At 41.1% G+C, this 20,550-nt stretch overlaps 1 protein-coding gene across 1 annotated transcript in view; it reads left to right on the top strand.

The window, feature by feature from the left end:
• Positions 1-20,550, top strand: part of HAPLN1 (hyaluronan and proteoglycan link protein 1) — a 62,574-nt gene that overhangs the window by 32,921 nt on the left and 9,103 nt on the right. The window contains exons 3-4 of the mRNA XM_063423042.1: positions 7,670-8,041; positions 17,461-17,763. Of these exons, the coding sequence (XP_063279112.1) occupies positions 7,670-8,041; positions 17,461-17,763 (675 nt within the window). The remainder of the gene's footprint in view (positions 1-7,669; positions 8,042-17,460; positions 17,764-20,550) is intronic.

Here is a 20,550-nt window from a genome sequence, read left to right as displayed (position 1 = left end):
GCTTTATTTTCTTTGCTGAAGCCTGTTGTGGATTTCATGGTTTTGGTCAGGCTGCTCTATTATCCCAGGCTATTTGACCTTATACCCTTCCTCTCACAATTTGTCATTCCAGTCTCACTTATTGGGATTTAAAAAAAAAAAAAAAAAAAAAGAGAGAGAGAGAACCACATTTAAACAAGATGTGTTGTCCCCCTTACCCCACACCCCAGAAAAACCCCATGTGCCTCAGGGAAACACCAGTTTCACTCTTCAGAAAAAGCCACAGTTCAAAACAAAATGATCTGGTGAGTGTAAAAACGGGACTGAATTGTCCCCATGCCACATCGATGCCCACAAGAAAACAACACTGCTCCCAGCCTACCAAGGTAATTAGAGACTCAGATTTTTACTTTTCCTGAAGATCTGCAAAGTCGCTCTGACCCATGAGAGAGGATGACTCCTTTCAATACTCACTTTGTCCATCTCTCTGATCTGCTCATGCTGCTGCTCACTGACCAATTATCAAAAAAAAAAAAAAAAAGGCAGAGCACCCCTCACAGATAAGGGCACTCCTCTAAGTTTACCTGCTCTGAAAAATAAGCAGAGCTGACTAAGCCACCACAGTGATTCTTGAGTTAATCAGCTAAGTGGAGCCACAACCTTTAACACTATTCCAGTTTCTTCTGTCTGTAGAAACACAAGAAAAGGCAGTCATAGGAACACAAAGTTTGGTTCATGGAGGATCAAATTTAACACTTTGGCTTTCCTCTGAATATAAGAAATTCATATTGTGCAGCATTTTGCTATGTTTGAGGTGCAAGTATGCATCCCTTTGCCTATCAACATCTCTGCACAGATTTATTCAGGCATACCAAAAAATATTTCAGCATGGAGTGAACAGAAAGCTTTTTAATGCTGCCTAATTGAAACAAACAAACAACAACAACAACTAACCTTAAGCAAACAAATAATTTAAATCATTTAATCAATAACAAAAACAGAGGAAATCTTTGAATCTTCAGTATAATGAGTTTTATTTATAGTCCACATCTTTTCCTTCAAATCAAATCAGCACCAACAGAGAGCAAGAATCTGAACAGAGTTTCTGGACCAGCTAAAATCATGATAAGAGATTAAATGCCCTGCTCATCTGACCTCTTACACTAATTCCTATCTTGATTATCTTCATGCTTTTCCACTTTACTTTTGACTTCTTTCCTTCTTCCCACCTTAAGGGTTTTTTTTCCATTTTCCATGACATTGACAGTTGTTTCCATTTTATTTCTTTGTGTTTTCTGCTTTATGTCTGGGAGATTTTTTCCTTGGCTTTTTGTTTTGCCATTCAGGACAATTTTGCTGCCTGTTGTTGCAATTGAGCTATTTTTTCAATTTCCATACAACCTGCTTTCCTCTTCAGATCATGGTCTGTTGCAGCAGCAGAGGATAGAAAAGTCAGCAGAGAGCAGAAATTCCACCTCCTGTCGGAGTGTGCTCTCTTTGAAGGCATCCCAGACTGCATGTTCTGGAGCAGACCTTAAGTGATAGGTGCCAGGATATTTGGGTGATTAAAAAATATTATTACAGAAACAGAAGGATTCACAGGGAACAAAAATTTGAATTATTAATTTGCCTTTGCTGATTACATCAGTGGAATTCCATATTTATAAATAGCATTTAGGAGTGATTAAGGACTGGAAGGGCTCCTTGCGGTTTCTGTATAGTATTTTGGTCTTGTCAAATACTCCTTATGTGAAGATTTACTTCTGTGAGGAAGGAGTGCAGAGACATTGCCTTGATTTCTGTTCTGTTCTGCTCTGTGACACCTGATCTCCATGAAATTTATCTACACCCAAGCAAAACACACTTAGAAGTTATTTAAGGCAATAATTTAGAAGAGATGAAGTTTGTTATTTCCCTGATGGTTTTATGTGCTCTTAGGTCTCCTAGAAACCTAAACCTGAGTTAATATGTCCTCTTTAACAATTCCCCCTCAATGTGTTACTCAAGTTGAGGAGATAAAATCAGCTAAAAAATGTTTTACCTCAGCCTTGTAATGTCTTTGTTTCTTCTCTGCCATGTATAAACCAGGTACTTTTAGCTGTACTATTATTTGAAAACTGAAGCTTTTAACTAAGATTTATCTAGCATTTCTCTCACTGATTTTATATCAAAACTTAAGAAAAATGTGTTGGGGGTGTTCCATCCTGTCTGTTCAGAGGCAGGAACACAGGAATTGGATCCTTGCCTTTTCTTCCTCATGACACAGCAAAACTGCATTAGTGCTTGAGCCAAAAAATAACATCTTTTACCATTCTTACAGATGATATAGAAATTATTTTTTTTTCCAAAAGCAGAAGAAGGTAATTAATTAAAATACATATAGGGAAAAAGTGCACTTTGTGTAATTCTCCCTCATGTTTTTTCCTCAGTATCCTTTGAGTAATACACCCATATATTAGTACATCACTAATGCACTTCTCTACATATTACAGCAAATGGGAACCATTGTTGTCTCAGAAATTATTTACGAATTTTAAGTAAACATTTTAGAAAAAAAAGAATTGAGGATAACAAAATCTGCCACTGCTGTGGGATGAGTGAGGACATTTTAGCATGAGCTCAAGTCCCTGATAAAACTATGGGAAAGACAGAAACAAATCTGTGTTTATTTAAAGCAGAATGGCACAGGATATTATTAAGCTAGGGACTTGCTAACACTGTGGAACATTTAGGGAATGCACGAATTTATGTGACAAAACACTTCTGTGATGTCTTCCCTGGCTTATGATTTTGTTTTTTGTGTCTGTAAAAATGCATGTCTTTTCCTCTCCTGTCACTTTGTATGGCACTCCATAGAAATGTTGGAATAATCAATTTTTGTGGCCAGCTCAGCATAAGATTGTGGATAGCCCTGGTGGATAAAACAGACAAAGCTGTTTGCCAAGGGTAATGGTGTGACTCATTCTCTCTGCCCCACACTGTGTTCTTGGCCTTCCAAACCTGGCTTGCCATCATTCTGGTGCGCAGAATCCAGTTAAGAGAGAAAAATTAAAAAAAAAAAAAAAAAGGAAACCAGAAGAAAATCCCACAGTAAAACTATAATTAAAACACACACACACAACAACAACAAAAAAAATCAGCCCACAACTAGAAAAAGAAACAAATGTTAAAACATGTCCAGCAGTAAAATTTGGAGCTAAGCCAATAAGGCAGCAGATGAGACTGAAGTGAGAGCTCCAATTGTGCGAGTCCACCTCACTGTCCTTGAAATGGGCATCACACTGGCCAAATCCAAGGCTGGAAATGGACAAAGCAAGGACCACCAGAGCAGGAGTGCTCATTGTGGAGCTTTCAGGCTGGAGAGACAGAGAGGAGGAGGACAGAACAGCTGTCCAGCCTTTGCCTTATTTAAGGTAGCAAAATACTCTTTCCCTTGCAGGGAAAGAGTATTCATACCACATTTTTCACCACTGAGATACAGTTTAGCCAACCCAAAAATCAACTTTTAAGGTGAGTTTTCATTTACTTCAGGCAGCCTTTCTCTATGGCTTGGGGAAAGCAGCTCCCAGAGTCCTGTCCTGTCCTGCACAGCAGGACATCTTCTGCATCCTGGACAAACTCTGTTTCAGCTAGCTTGGCTGCTTCTGCACTGTGCTGCCTTTGTCATCCATCAGCTGCACCAAGGGGATTAACAAAAGGCCACAATCTGTCAGAATTGATAGTAGGGAGGCAGGAGTGTAAAAAATACTGCACATTAGTCACCAGTGGGACCTGGTGCTGTGCCAATGGATTGGCTGCTGCCTGAGTGACCATGCAAAACGTGCCTGGAAGGGTGAAAAGCCACACCTGGGAAATCTTTCTTATCCCAGTTCTGCTCTTGGAGCTGAGACCAGAGACAGTCACCAGGATGTTGCCACCTCTGTCTCCAACAAAAGGAACAACTGGAAGCTGTCCAGCACTTCTTATCCACCATCTGAGGCTCAGGAGTGACACATGACTTACCTTGTCCCTAGAAAAGATCCAAACTGTCCTGTTTGTAAGGACAACTCCTTAAGAGCATTAAACCCTCTTTAATCCAGGGGTTTCAGAATTTACAGTTGTTTGGTTGTTCATCTCACAAATTCTCCGATGATATTTCTGAAGGAAGCAGTTCTGGGGAAGAAGTGTTATCCTCCTCAAGTGACACCCTGGGCTCCATGACCACAGTTGGGTGTCCCATCCTTTTCCTTCTTGCAGTTTCCTTTCAGATATCCCTGCCATTTAGAGACAAAAATAATTTTATTTAAAAGGATTAGACTTATAAGAATGCCCATGAGGGGAGCAGCCAGGGAGCTACCACCCTTCAAATCAGTGTTTCCTCCATCTTACATCACTGTTTCACAACAGATCAGTCTTTGCATCACTAAGATAACCCAGGAAGCTGAATGCTTTGTTCATCTGAGCTGAGTTTCACAACAGTAAAACCAGAGACAATTACATATTTTAAATGAAGGGATTGTGGTTTGCTCTGTGTTTGTTTCTTGGGGGTTCAGGGTTTTACTAATTTGTCTGTTCCAGGAAAAGCAAGAGCATTCATTTTGCCACACTCACCAAAATGTGCAGTTTAGGTAAATTTGGTCCCAGCTCTCAGTGGTTGCTGGATAATAAAGCCCTCTAGGCCTCTTGCCAAACTCCTGTCATCTCATTTTTAATCCTGAGTCCATGCTGCCTTCATGTCTTCTAGCCCAAATTGTGCTTCATTCCCCAATCGGACATCTCTTTTCCTAAAAAGCTGGAGGTCCTTCCGCCTCTCCCAGATCCGGGAGAAGCAGCAGCAGCAGTGTAGTTTTCTGCCTCACTGTCTTTCCAGTGAGAAGGGCACATCATCCCATTTTCTGTAAAAAATGAACTGGCTTTTTACATAACTTGTGGGTGGAGGCACATTTCAAGTGTGACATCTCCCTTGGAACCTTCAGGGGCAAAGGAGATATTCCATGATGAGAAAAGCCATAGTTTCCTTTCCTTTCCCAGGTTGCCATCCTCTCTGCTCTTTTACAACTTTTGAGACTCAGGTAATGGTTGCTGCAGAGGGCCAGAGGAGGTGGGAGGCAGCCAGCAATTTGGGGAGGAACATCCCCAAATTAGGATGCTGATGCTGGAGTCAGAGGTGACAGTGCTCTGGGCAAGCCTCCAGGCCTTGCTGGCACAGGCACAATTGTTAGAAAGAGTGAGCATTAACAGCCTGAGTCAGAGTCTCCCTGCTGCCCCAGTCCTTTTTTGCTAATATTTACTAACTTGACTATTTCAGTATTAAAGACCCAACAGAGCTGAGCTCTGAATCAGTTTTCTTGGTAATAACCACCCCAAACCATAACATTTCTCCTCCCAAGGTGGACAGAGGACTGTGGAACATCTTTGTCCCTGAAGGAAACAGGAAAATTTGTAGACAAGCTGTGCTGGCTGTCTTCACTTTCTTCCTTCTCCTCCTCCTCCTACTCCTCCTCCTGTGGAAACTATTGGCAATGCTTTCCATGGTACCTTGCCTCAAATCACCTCTCTCCTTGGATGCTCTCCTCGGAAAGGGGGAAGATGGATTATTGGAGCATCCCTGAGCCTCTGGAAAGGAGGGCAGTGAAAAAGATAATTTAAAAGGGGTTGTAGGTGACCTGCTCTGTAGCTTTGGTTTTTCACCAGGCAGGAAGGTCTGTCACCCGGTCAAAACACCTTGCAGCACTAAAATTTGCTCATTCTTGAGGAAGCTGGAGCCCTGACCTGTGCAGGGAACAGCAATGCTCTGTACACAACACCTAGCAGCAAAGAGCTGTACCTCTGGGGTACCTGTTTTCCTCAAGCAGATGCACATTTGCACTCAGCAAGCTTGTATTTGCAATCACCACCCTCAGACGTGTTTGCATAAACACAAAATGCTGCATTCCCTGGGGTGCAGCTTAGTGCAGTAGTGGACAGAGAAGAAAATCCAGCTGGGGCTTCAGTTTAGGCAGATATTTCACTTAACCATAGACCTGTCACCAGGATCCAGAAGCCTGGGACTGTCTGGAGACACTTAAGATCCAAAAGTCTCCCTGCATACCCTTTGTGCTGTGGATACACCAAAGATTCCTGCAGTGCTGTGGACAGATGGCTGGAGGGGTGGGATAGACACTCCCTGGAGAGCTCATCACCTAAACCCTGTCAGCCCACATCCGTCCCAGTCCTTCCTTCCTTCAGCCACTCACATCTCCCTGGCTGATGCCATTTTTTCATCAGTTTTGTATGAACTGATGAAACCCAGATTCATCCCCAGCAGAAAATTGCTTCTAGCCTTCACAGGGCCATCATCTCATCTTAGTAGCCCCTGTTTTTTGGGAGCTTACCCACAGCTTTTGCTGGATTTAGAGAGAGCCGGGCTGAGCCTCAGAGTGGGGAATCACATTTCTAGGCAGCCACAATGACTTGCTGAACATGCACAGGGGACTACAAAGTCTTTTTTCACAGCCTATGAATACAGAGTGAGGTTGGTGGTGCTTTCCCAGTGAGCTGCTGATTTATTGGGGATTTTGGTCACTGTCTCAGTGGTCAAGGACAGCAAACCCAACAGGAGTGCTGATCTTGCTCAATCAGTTTTGCAAACTTTGCATGAGGAGTGAGGCAAGAGATTCTGAAAGGGGGGAAAATCTCACTTTTGGGTACATCTGCTGACTAGCACATGAAATCTGCATTTCCAGATTTTTCCCAAGGCAGCATAGCCTGCAAAAGCCCCAGAGACTCAGGGCTGGAAACAAGCACCTGTCCCAGTTGACTGTCCTAAGCAAAATTATTTCACAGGGCAACATCTGCTGTGCAGACCTACTACAGAGAAGGAAAAGCAGGAAACCTGGGGTGAGGAGGAGAGGAGACAGACAGTCACATATAGGTTTGCATGAAAAGTGAGATCGAAATATAAAAGATAGAATAGTGACAAGTTTCAAGGGGATCAGAAAAAAAGATGAGGAAAAACCACATTGGGATGATGAAGAGAGTGGGCAGCAGAGGATCAGATGTTACATTTGAGGATCAACTGGACTTCCTTACTCTGGTCAGAAGAGGAACTTATACTCAAAAGTTAGAATAAAATACAAATACCAAGACTTAAAATGTCTGTTTTAGAATTTTGCTGACACTTTTCATGTCAATATAAACAATGCTGTTTGATATGGTTTTTGTTTGAAATGGTTTTTCTGCTTTGTGAGTGGGATTCTCTGCCTGCCAGACTGTAAGGACCTTTGTGTGCTGCTGCCTAAATAAGCCAAATCCCTCCAGAAAAAAATTGAATTATGAAAAAAAAAAAAAAAAAAAATTGATAGACAACTCTTGAACAAGGAAAATATGGGATGTGTTTTGGAGCCTTTTATGGGAGATGGCTTTCATTCATCAGCAATACAACTCTGTAAGTCTATTTACAACTCCCTCTTCATGAATACAGTCTCTGGATAGGATAGGATGGTCCCTGCCTGTGTGAGGGGCACTGAGATGCTTTCAGCTGAGCAAATAATTACTTATAACTGGTTTATGAACCTTATTACTGCACAGGTACAAAATGATTGCAGGGCAGTGATCCTGCAGATGTAGCTTGTTGTTGCGGCATTGACCACATCCATTTTGTAAAATGAAGACTGCAAATGAATTCTGAGGGAGGGATGGTTTTTTACATTCTTCTCCTTAAATCCCACAGAAAATGGGCCCCGTCTCCTCGTGGTAGCAGAGCAAGCCAAACTCTTCTCTCGCCGCGGCGGCAACGTGACACTGCCATGCAAATTCTACCACGAGCACACGTCTGCAGCCGGCTCAGGACCCCACAGAATCCGCGTCAAGTGGACCAAACTCACTTATGATTACCTCAAGGAAGTGGACGTGTTCGTGGCCATGGGGCACCACAGGAAGAGCTATGGGAGCTACCAGGGCAGAGTGTCCCTGCGGGAGAGCAGTGAGAACGATGCCTCGCTCGTCATCACCAACATTATGCTGGAGGACTACGGCAGGTACAAGTGCGAGGTGATCGAGGGTCTGGAGGATGACACGGCAGTGGTGACTCTCAATTTGGAAGGTAGGTGACATGAGTCACACCTTGAGTCAGATTGGCGTGGTGTTGGGGAATTCCTGGCTTTTTTTCCTCCTGGTACTGCTGATATTGTGTTATCAGATATTGCATTATCACTGGGGTTGTGTTATCAGTGATACTGTGTTATCACTGATCTTGTGTTTTCAGTGATAACAGCAAGCTGAAGAAGCAGAATTCATTGTGCTCTGGGGAATCTTGGCCTGGCAGCCCATGGCAATGATCATAAATTAGAAGAACATTAGGGCTACTATAATTTAAGCTAGCCTATGGCGTATCCAAATTCCAGCCAGACCTGGTATGAGAGAAGCCAAGAAAGGATGAGTAAGCACAGCATCAAGAATTCCAAATGTTTTTAATTTGCTCCTGTCATTTTGCAGAAGCCACTGCACCTTTTTACTTAAATGAAATTATATCAAATTCCCCCCAACAGTAATTTTATGGAACTTTGGGATATTTTAGATTATCAAGCAAGTGCAAATCTTCTTTTTAAAGATGAAAAAAGTTACAGTAGTTATCCAGAGACACTGGATTTGCCTTGTCATTAAATGGATTAAATCCTTATATTGCCTTCCAGGACAACTCCTACATGTAGTGTCCAGTAATTTTCTTCAGCATTATTCATGAAAACAGTAGAGTGAAAAAGTAATGAAACAGGTTTAAAGAGGACAAAATTTCAGCTTTCTTTACTTCATATGCAATTCAGATACATTTCACGAGTTTCAATGCACATAAAAGAGTGTTTGGTCCTTTCTCTTTTTTTTTTCCCAAAGCACTGCACTGAACACAAAGGTAAACTAAAAGTTTCATGACGACATATCACATACTCTTACACTTCCCAGGAAGTGTATGCCAGAGGGATCCTGAGAGAGGGAGAGGAAAAAAAAAAAAGAGGAAAAATAGGAAAACAGGAAAAGGGGAAAGTGGGGAAAGAGGGAGAAGGAGAAGGAGAAGGAGAAGGAGAAGGAGAAGGAGAAGGAGAAGGAGAAGGAGAAGGAGAAGGAGAAGGAGAAGGAGAAGGAGAAGGAGAAGGAGAAGGAGAAGGAGAAGGAGAAGGAGAAGGAGAAGGAGAAGGAGAAGGAGAAGGAGAAGGAGAAGGAGAAGGAGAAGGAGAAGGAGAAGGAGAAGGAGAAGGAGAAGGAGAAGGAGAAGGAGAAGGAGGAAAGGAAAAGGCAAAAAGACAAGGGAAAGGGAAAATGAGGAAAGGAGGAAAGGAAAGAGGAGAAAGGGGAAAGAAGGAAAAGAGGAATGGAAATTTGGGAAAGAAAGGGGAAGAGGAAGAGGAAGAGGAAGAGGAAGAGGAAGAGGAAGAGGAAGAGGAAGAGGAAGAGGAAGAGGAAGAGGATGAGGAAGAGGAAGAGGAAGAGGAAGAGGAAGAGGAAAAGGAAAAGGAAAAGGAAAAGGAAAAGGAAAAGGAAAAGGAAAAGGAAAAGGAAAAGGAAAAGGAAAAGGAAAAGGAAAGAAAGGGTACAGCTACCCTGCACCATAAGAATGTCTGAGTGGCTCTTGGAACCAAATAGAGATAATGGGCTTAACTTATTTCTTTACATCTATTCTTCCATTCCTGGCTGGAGGCCACAGAAACTTCCCATTTTGGATTGCAGAAAAACCCTGCCCAGTTTCCATGCCAGCAGCGTAGTGCATTTAGGTTGTTCCACCCCACCTAACTAATCTTTAACAAGAATGTACCCTTTCTTTTCAAACTTATGAGATAAAGAAAACTGGATATTTACATGTTTAGCTTAAGTTCTCTAGAGCAGTTATGAGTGAAGACAGAAATGAGCTGGAGGAGAAAACCCTTTATTCTTCTCTGCTGGCCAAAAGCTCTCATGAGTTGAGCCTCCCCTCAAACTGGGATAGGCTTTGCAGGGGCTGCTCAGCCCCTGAAGGGAGGACAATTCCTCTTGGCAGGCTCAGCTTTACCTGAGTGAAACAAGACTCTCCTCACCTGCCCAGGCTCTTGCTTCCCCTGCAGCAGAAGTTCATTATTTTTCTGCTGTTAAAAGCAAGGGAATTGTGCTGTGAATGCTTCCTGCTATGCCTGGGAAGGGGAGATGCTGATGGACTTGGAAGTAGAGCAAGTTTGCCTGAAACTTGGTACAAATGCTTGTGTACATGCCGAAATCCATACCTGAAATGCATTACTGTATTGAAATGTATGCAGTGAGAAAGCAATGAGAAATCATTTCTTTACTGCATGCAATAACACTAGGGAGATTTGTTTTTAAAAAGGGAGATTTTTTACCTTTTTTACTGTTACTGTTTTGTAATAGGGCACCAACCTTGGGTACAAGGTCAGGGTCCCTCCTCCAAAATAAGGAAATTCATAAGTAGAGGAAGAACCATATCTCTTCAGCCAAGTATGTTCCAATCTATGCTCAAAGGAAAATTTTTATATTTTAACCAGTGTCTGGCTAACATAAGGAACAATATTTTTTCAGTGATTTTTTTACACATGGGACAGGTGTAAGGTTGTTCATTTCTGACATTGTGGAGTGGTGTTTCCTAAACTGGCAGGAGCATTTTCTTTGCAAAACCTCACGGCAAAATGTAACCTTTCAAGTAAGATAAGAGTAGTGAGAGTGTTGGTGTCAGCCCTGCTTGTGTTGACTAAATCTAGTAATTCTGGGTCACTGAAGTTTCCTAATAAAAAGGTAAGTATTAAAATACAGTAAAATCACAATGAAGATATATAGCTGAGAGAATATATTCCTCTGTTTACATAGCCCTGTGCTTATTTTTCAATACTCCTGCAGCTTTATGTAGTTCTGGCATTAATTGCCATTTCATGTATATGAGCAAGGCAGAACAGATGAGGGGAGAAAAAACCAACACAATATTTGGACAAAAATTAAAATATATCAGCCCATTCTAACATTCTACAGTCTGGTGTAAATGATGAGGTTAATCTCACTGTGGGAAAGATTTGCATCAGTAGCCTGATGTCCTGAGGTGGTGGCCTTAAGGATGTTAATTGACAGCAGGACAAAGCCATTTACACGCAGGAATGCCCAAGAGCAGTGCGAAGCAGCTGATGACTCCCTTGTGAGCTCTCTGTACAAAACCCATGGCCATGTATCAATATCAAAATTGTTGACCTTGACCTCAATGGACCTTTTTTCTTCTCCCACTGTGATAGCATTTTATTCTTACTAGCCTTAAAGACCTCCTGGGATTGTCATTAAATAAACCATCCATAATAACTGGGCACTTTCAGCTTTGAAAAAACCACTGAGGTTAGATTCAGCCTGAATTTGTTACATACCTTACATTTTTGTGATATGTTTTCCTCATTTCATTTAATTCGGAACCACAACATTTTTTTCCTAGACCAGAGAGATTGTGCTGAGCACCGCCTAAAGCTCAGAAGTGGAACTCCCTGCAGTTTTCCACAACCACCAGCTTTAGGATCTGTTCAGCTATGTCATGATTTTCATCCTGTTTGTAGTCTGAAGTACCAGAACTGGTCTAAGGGCTCATGAGGGTTGGTTTGGGTACAGTAGCTGCAAGAAGTGTCAAGTACTGAGGAAAGCAGTACATTCTCTATGGAGAATCAACCTCATCACCAAAGCCATTTTCGCTCTGAATTGGCCTTACTCTCCTCCTGCACATAAAATATGGATCATGAGTTTTACACTCTTTGTTCAGTCTCCTGAAAGTCAAAAGCCTGACATATTAAAAGGTCTCTGACAGCAGGCAGATACTGTTGTCCGAGTCGTAAGCAAAAAAAGGGTACTCAGCTTACATTAAATTTTATTTACAGCAGCTTTTTATTGTCCTACACTAAATTTTCTTTATGTTTGTGCTTTACTAGTTTATTTCCTCATGAATACCTGGCACTGTAGTGAATCTTCCTGTGCCAGGTTTGTGAGTTTGGGCTCCCAGACTGGTGAAGGCTCCAGCCCTCAGATGCTGCTCAGGCACAGTTTTTGTGTGCCCTCCCTTCAGGAGAACCATGGAGGGCGTGACAAAGAAAGTGGGACAGTGCTTAACAGGCAAAAGCAGGTTTTTACTCTATTAGAATTATTTTTAATGGTTTCTGTCTTCAAAGGGAAGTGAAATTTGAACACAATAAGTTTGTGATACAGGTCACAAAATAATCACCTTTTACATGCAATGCTACTGGGAATTTGAAGATCTGGGTACAATCATTAAAAGCGTCCCTAGAAAGCAGCTTCTAGATAGAAGCTAACTCTTTGTGTGGCTCCCCAAAAACCAAAAATCACCAATACTCATGTTCTTGCTTTGAGGTATATTGGCTTTTAGGTCCAAGAAAGAAAACAAACAAACAAACAAACAAACAACAAAACAGACATCCCTTTCAAAACCAGACTCTTTAATTCAAAATAGCTCAAACGTATCCATAAGCTTCATGTAAACAAATTTTTCCAAATTGTGAAAACAATCTTTTTTTAATCTGTTCATTTGGTCTTCAGCTGGATGCAAGTAATGGGGAATTCAGAGTTGAAACCAACAGGAAATCAACTCCATGCTCTCAAGACCAGGAGAAATCAGATTTAACCTAATAATGTCATTTTCCTCTGTGTGTTGTTGTTACATCCATACATAAACCAAGAAAAAACCTATTTTCGATATCCTTTCGATATCCTCTACTCTCTGATGAAAAACTGATTTTATAGGACATAGTTTTTGTGGGTCCATAAAACAAAAAACCAAAGAGGGGTTTGTCAGGAGTAAGTCATAGCCCCAGTGTAATTCTATCTGTAATTCTGTAATTCCTTCTGTAATTCTGACAGGGATTTGTAGACAGAGCTGTGTTTACATGGGCTCCAAGAAATGGTCCTTGAAGATGCAGGTGAAACAAAAAATTAAAAGAATTGTCTGAAATTGATGACCCAAAAGGAAAGTTTTAAAAAATTTAGGAGTAATTAGGCTAAGAAGAGCAGAGAAAGGCAACAGTCCCCAAATTTTTGATAAAGGCTGCAGAAATACAAGGGAATCATCTGCCCTGGGTCAGATCAGTGTAGTTTGTATGTTTTTATTGATTAGAAGTAAGCAACTCTACTGGCAGTTATGGGATGCTGGAGGGACACTATTTGAAGGTTCAGTTTCGTTTTTAGGGAGATTGATACCTGCTGAGAGCCAGTGGCTGGATGATCAGACATCTGACAGTTCTGACAGGCAGGAAAATGGAGATGAAGATGCTGTGAAAATAAGGGGGGTCATCAGTTTTTATGGAATTTTGGGAATCCAGCATGGAAAATTTTGCCATTGAGTGTATGAATCTGCCACCACAAAACTGCACCCTACAGTATAGTAAATAGCAAACCCTACTGTTGCCCCATGTTCACACTGGCTGCAAGAAAACTTACTTCTCAGTTTTGGCTAAAACTCAAGAAAGCAAATTTCTTTATCCTCATCTTGTTGTTTTGGGTAAACACTACAGCTCCTTGCACTGATAGTGTGTGTGAAGTGACTACTTACACTGAATTTTAGGGGTTACCTACATATAAGACTCTGAACTACAAATAAAACAAATGCATTCCCCAAAAAACACAGCAAGTGGAGAAGAGTTGTACATTTGCTCACTTAAATGAGAAATCCATAGAAATACTGGTTTTCCTGAGGGAGGATATATAATACATTCAGTTGTCATGTTCTGATTTGGTAGAAATCCCAATTTCTATGACAGGATTCATTTTCTAAACTGTAGCTGCTCGGTCACAGGTGTATGCATCCCCTCATCTCTCACTAACAGATTCATTCTCTGCTGAGCTGATGTGTCTCAGGTTCTTCCTGTCTCTTTTGGGGGTGAGGAGGTCCTTCCCTGGGGGCAGAACTTATTCCAGAAGATGGTGAGTTTGGGAGAGCCGCCACACCATGATTCCTTAGAATGGAAATTAATATCCCCACTCAGGCTCCACATGGAGCTTCCTCCAGGTAGGGAATGGAATCACCAAGGTCAATCTAAGGCTCCTCAGCTCTGCCTTCCCACAAAATAACCAGATTTTTTTAACCTTCTGGGGCTGGAGGTTTTTGTATCCCTCTGTGTTTTAAGCTGAATTTGTTAATGTCTGGGAGCGGGTGTTTTGTCTATGGCAGAGCACTGGGCTGGAGTCAGAAACTGAGGCTCAGTCTGTGCTTTGGGAACAGCAAGGAGCCTCAGGACAGCTTTTGTCCATTCAGGAACAGATGGGATGGATTATACTTTGATGGGTTTGTAAGGTCCAGGACTGAGGAAGACGCCCTGTGATTAACTAAAGCTCAGCTGCTAAACTGTAAAAGAAAGGGGAGATGAATGTCGAGCCTCTCACTATGAATTTCAACAATGTTTGATACTGAAAGGAAAAAAAAATTAACAAAATTGCAAGGTAATGCAAACCTGCACAAAGCACATACCGGGTCCATTTTCCTCAGCAAAATGACCCCTAGCCACCCCCAGCTGCAGGGTGAAATTAATGTTAATTGGTTACAGGCTTGTACTGCTGATGAACTCCAACAAAAAATCAGCTTCTATGCAGCCTGCTCGAATATAGCCCAAAGCTAATATTACAGTTTAGTGCCTATTTATGTTATAAAAACATTATGTCCCAAACTGTCAAACTCGGATTTGTAACACATTTGTATACAAAGTTAGCCCCTTTTGAAAACTGGATTTTGGAAACCTTAAGTAATCAAATCTGTTTCAGTAGTTATCAATTAGTTGTTGCTCAGTTTTTAGAAGTGTGTAAGTTTATGCCTTGATCTTTCCTAATTGTTGGGTGGCTTTTTTAATGTATATGCAAAGCAAACACATGTACTGTTGTCTGGGGAAATGTAGTTCTGAAAAAATAATAAGTACTAGATTTCTAATAAGGTAAAAAGGTTTGGATTCTATTACATTTGCAAAATTTTCATTATGCCCAGTGATACTTCTATCCATTAGCACTGACAAGGAATGGATATTTTTCTTACAAAGATATGGTGAAGAAAAAAATGAAGATCCAGAAAAATAGGAAACATCTTCAGTGTCTTGTTTATGAAATTAAATTTAACACACATTGTGTTACATTGTATTCATACACTGCAGTTCAGAACATCACCTAACAGAAAAGCCCTTTAACAAAGGATTTACAAAAGGAAAGAACTGAAGCAGACTCTTTAGCTAATTGGTGAAAGAGAGCAAAATACTGTTTATTATTACCCTGCCAAGTTTACACTTGCATGTTTTATTTTCTTGGACCAAGTCACTGAGATTTAGAAATAGCAAAGATTTTGTGTAATGAAAATTACACTTGGATGACAGAAGGGTGAGGGAAAGAAGAGGAAGCATGGGGACTTTAGGGAACTAGTGGAATAGATATAGAAATGGGTTAGAATGTTCTGAAAGAAGAGTGGCTTCATCACATGGTGACTGCCTTGCTTGACCACAGGGTAAATTCTCTATCCTATGCTGCACTGCCCTGAGGACAATGAAATTGTTATAGGCAAGAGGATCCAAGAGTAAGAAAAAAAAGTTTTAAAAAAAAGTGGATATTTATACCAGTGCAAAACTTTTGGCTCATAAGTTATCATGTCTTCAGTTCCCCTGAGTCCTACAGCATTTAGCTCTACAGAAATGTCTGAGGATAAACATTCTGAACTGTATCTTCTCTAATACCATTTTATGTCAGTTTATTGTGAGACTGGGTTAAAGCCAACTGTAAAATTTAGGTCTGGGTTAAGTTTCTAAACCCTGCCAAAGATTAGGGTGGTCTGATCCAAACTTTTGTTTGAAGTATCTTTTCTCTATTATGAAACCCACATGGGGAAGTGGTTCTTCAGTGCTTTCTGAAGTGTCTTTCATGCTCCAAGGAACAATGTTTTACTTCTGATTTTTTTCATAAAAAAAGCAGAAGAAAAAAAATATATCTGTTGGGTAAGGACAGTAACTGTGATTAGATGTTGCTTTTGAAGCCACTCTGGAGGTGTCCCCACGTTTCCCAGCCCCTCTTAGATGTTCTCTGCTGTGAGGTCTCTCTGCTGTAGCTGTCTGGGCAGTGATGAGCACCAGACAGGGCTTGGGGACAGGCTGTGTCCTTGTCCCCTGGGGGGGAAGGGAGCATTTGGCAGGGCCATGCTCTTGCACAGCGATTCTCTTGCAGGCTGAGCCATCAGTGCTGCAGGAACAGAGAGGGAAGGTAGTGTCACACATGGTTTCCTACCAGGGCTGTGCCATCTGCTCTGGGGGAAACCTGTCCTCTCTGATGAGCTCTCCCTCCCTGAGTGGTGGCAAATGGCCCAAAACCAGGTGGAAAGCAGCAGAAAAGTCTCCCACACAACTCCACTGATTTTGTTTCCCCATAGTTGTTCCTCAGGATGCTAAAAATTGTGCCTCCTACCAGATTAGCCTTGAAATGCTGTTGTTAGGGCAGGCATTCCCATTCCTGGAATAATGTGAAATATTACAAAAAAAAATCCAACTATCTTGAACTCTCAGGAAATCTTGGCAAGGGCTCGTACAAAGAGCACAATGCTCTTTGATGTCGATCAAAACATTTCATCTCAATGTTTATGAGTAAAAAGAAATATCTTATAGAAATTCAATGATTCATTCAACAACTTTCTTCTAAACAGCTGCCAGGGGCTCCCCTACTCCCATTCAACAAAAAAACCCACACCAAACCGCCCAATCAACAAACAAAAACACACACACAGGCACAGAAAAAATCATGCAAATAAACAAAATTTAAATAAGCAAACAAAAATAACCACAAACAAAAAAATTCAAAAAGTAGAGCTATGCTAGGGTTTAACTGACTCTTTTTAAAATGAGAAATTGATCTTAAAATAGAAACATGGAATTTTTTTCTGAAAAATGTGTAGCTGTAAAATTCCAGCTAGCTCTGCTCCTCTTTAAGCACTGTGAGAACAAGGGGAGTGAGACCACCATGGTGACAGCAAGGTTAAGCTGGGAGCAGCATGCAGACCTGGCAGAATTCCCAGTGGGAAGAGGATGAGGCCACAGGGAGATGAGCCAGCTAGGTAAGGCAACACAGAATCACAGAATGAGCCAGGTTGGAAAAGACCTTTTGAGATGATCAAGTCCAAGCTATGACCCAACAGCTCCTCATCGACCAGACCATAGCACTGAGTGGCACATCCAGGGGCGGTGACTCCATCGCCTCCCTGGACAGATGATTATGGTGCACAACCGTTCTTTCAGTGAACAGCATCTTTCTAACATGTAACCTAAACTTTCCTTGGCGCAGCTGAAGAGATAAAGTAGCAGCCCTAACCTCTTCCCAAAACCAGTGCTGCTATGCTGCTGAGAGGGTGGTTTTTCTCAGAATTAAACCGAAAGTCTGCCACATGTCATGGAGCCAAGCTCTGCTTCCCCTTTATTCCTCCTCCTGGTGGTTGTCAAAGCTGTTTCCCTCCTCTCTGCTCTTTCAGTGCCTGATAACCTTCCTCTTTCCCTGCTCCAGGTGTGGTGTTCCCCTACTCGCCACGTCTGGGGCGGTACAACCTGAACTTCCACGAGGCGCAGCGGGCGTGTGCGGAGCAGGACTCGGTGATGGCCTCCTTTGACCAGCTCTACGATGCCTGGAGGTCGGGGCTGGACTGGTGCAATGCCGGCTGGCTCAGCGATGGCTCCGTGCAGTACCCCATCACCAAGCCCAGGGAGCCCTGTGGCGGCAGGAACACCGTGCCCGGCGTCAGGAATTACGGGTTCTGGGACAAGGACAAGAGCCACTATGACGTCTTCTGCTTCACGTCCAACTTCAACGGTAAGAGCCTTTTCTTCGCCCTTCCCTTGTAGATAGCTGGGCTTAGGCAAGGAACTCCAAGGGCAGAAAGGGGTGTTTGGTTTGTCAAAGCTCATGTTAAACCTGGAAAATGCTAGGAATGAAATAATCAAAGTATTAAAATCATTGTGGAGTTTGCAAGGGCACACGTGCAGAGTGAAGTCATCTTTACCACATGGTCATGTAGGTAGTTTTTACAACTCAGGACTTGTACTGGCAGGATTTTCCAATATCTCCCCTTTCACCCCCATTAAAATTTATACTTACCCTCTTAATGCTGGTGTGTAACCAGTTTAATTTGGTTAAAGTGATGAAGGAACCTGCAGTTCACTAATTGAGGTTTCCTCTTTAAGTCAGTAATAATTCTGTTCCTATTATTTAACTATGTCACCAAAACAAAATTCTGATCATCACATTACCTAATCTGCAGTGCCAAGCACTTCCTGCTCATGTGCCAGGTCTAATATGACTAATAGCTCCTTATCAGCAGACCTATTTCCAGCTTTATTTCTTAATAATTCTAAACTTAGTACACTGCCAAGGCTCCGATCACTTTTGCTCTGAGGTTGAACTACTGTAAACCTTACTTTAGCGACTTGAAGCTTTTTTTTGCAATTAGTTGACTTTTTAGGTATGAAATGAAATTAAATTACCCAATCCCAGCTTGCTATCATTTCAGGATTTTTCTTAGTGTCAGGAAAAGATTTAGAAAGCATTGCTGTGAATGTCCAATCCTCCACAGCATCCTGCTTGTGGACAATTCCTACACAACTTCACACATGTTTGGCTTGCAGCCCACTCAGAACATGGACCATGGTCTTTTTTTATTTATGCACAGATTGCTTACCCACAGTGAAGCAGATTCATCCTGCAGCACAGCAAAAAATAAACATAAGCCTTAGTTTCAGAAGACATGCTCCAGTGTTAAGTGAACACCACCCTCCACAGAAAAAGATCCATCCGAACAAAAAAATAAACCAAACCAAACCAAACAAACCCCAATACTCCCAAAACCCCAAGAAAAACCTAAAAAAAAAAAAAAAAAAAAAAACCAAACAAAAAAAACCAAACAAACAAAAGAACCCGGCACAAAACAAAAACAAAACAAAAACAAAACAAAACAAAACAAAACAAAAAAAGCGCAAGAATAAGCCCCTCCCCCAGGAAAAAAAAATCAACAGAGTAACCCAAACAAATCCTCAAGCCAACAGTATTACATTAGGTTTGAAGTGATCTGAAACAAAAGTTTGGCTGATTTTTTTATCATACTGTTTCATCCCACTAAATGGTGGCTCAGTTTTTTCTTGCTGCATTTATCCAAGGTGGAATCCTGTATGAACTCTTCTATATAGATTTAACCCTGTACTATAGAAATATCACCAAGGTATTAAATAATCAAACAAAAATAATTAAAATGTGATATTTGCACTTTTTCTAATGCTTGCAGAGTAAAACCTTGTGAGTACTGCTCACTGATTACCACCCTTTTACACACCAGAAGGTGCTGAACAGCACCTCTAAAGAAACAAGAAACATAATTTCCGGGAAAAAGAATAATAAGTACTGATGAAGATAAATATTTTCTATGCACTGATACAAGGAGAAAGACAGAGGGAGAAGGAGAAAGATAGGGTGAAGATAAGGTAGGAGAGCTGTCAAGGTAGGAGAGCTGTCAAGGTAGGAGAGCTGTCAAAGAGAAGACACTGACATGAATCTCAGCCTTGTGTCTTGAAACTGGAGACAGAACATTACACAGCAATGAGGGGGAAGAGAGAGAGAAAGAAAGAAAGAAGTGTATATATATATATATGTATTTATAGATATAGGTATATAGATACATAGATATCAATTCTATAGATATCAGTTATATAGATATAGATGATATAGATATTCATATCCACAATTAACCCAGCCACCCTGACAGCTCCGTGTTTTCAGCACAGCATTTTGGATAAGTGTGTTTAATAGCATATGTTAGCTCTCTCACTGCAGAGGGAAGAAGTTATAATGACCTGTTTTGCCACTAGGCTGGGATCACCAGTTGCCAAAGATGGTGACTGCAGGTGAAAAAAAAGAAAGAAAAAGAAAAAGAAAAAGAAAAAGAAAAAGAAAAAGAAAAAGAAAAAGAAAAAGAAAAAGAAAAAGAAAAAGAAAAAGAAAAAGAAAAAGAAAAAGAAAAAGAAAAAGAAAAAGAAAAAGAAAAAGAAAAAGAAAAAGAAATAGAAATAGAAATAGAAAAAGAAAAAGAAAAAGAAAAAGAAATAGAAAAAGAAAAAGAAAAAGAAAAAGAAAAAGAAAAAGAAAAAGAGAAAAAAAAAAAGAAAAAGAAAAAGGGAAAGGGGAAAAAAAAAAGCTATTTCTGCAAGGCCCAATATTGGTTCTCTCAGCTCAGGAACAGCCAAGGAATATGAGAGTTGGTTAGGACCCAGTGCATTCCCAATGGCTGCTGCAGTCATAGGAAACACAAGAGCCTTCAATTTTATGTAATGGAGATGGGAAAGTGCCAAGGGGCACAGGAGAAGGGAGAGATAGGGAGAGTTTAAAAAAGAAAAAGTCAGTTATGGGAGCTTCTATTTAAAAAGAGGTTGAGTGAGGTTTAGATACTTTCTAAATGGTTTCTCTACAGGGAAAAAATTCCCCAAATACATTATGATCTCAGAGATCATTTTAAAAATGTTCAGTTTAAAATAATTCAGCTGTGAAAGCAAAAAATCTTGGCCTGAAATACACTCAAAGCTTGTTTTTCACGTGAAGGAGAAAGGTAAAAGC

This window comes from Prinia subflava, chromosome Z (genome assembly GCF_021018805.1).
Source record: "Prinia subflava isolate CZ2003 ecotype Zambia chromosome Z, Cam_Psub_1.2, whole genome shotgun sequence".
Lineage (NCBI taxonomy): Eukaryota > Metazoa > Chordata > Aves > Passeriformes > Cisticolidae > Prinia > Prinia subflava.
This window is presented reverse-complemented; position numbering and strand designations above follow the sequence as displayed.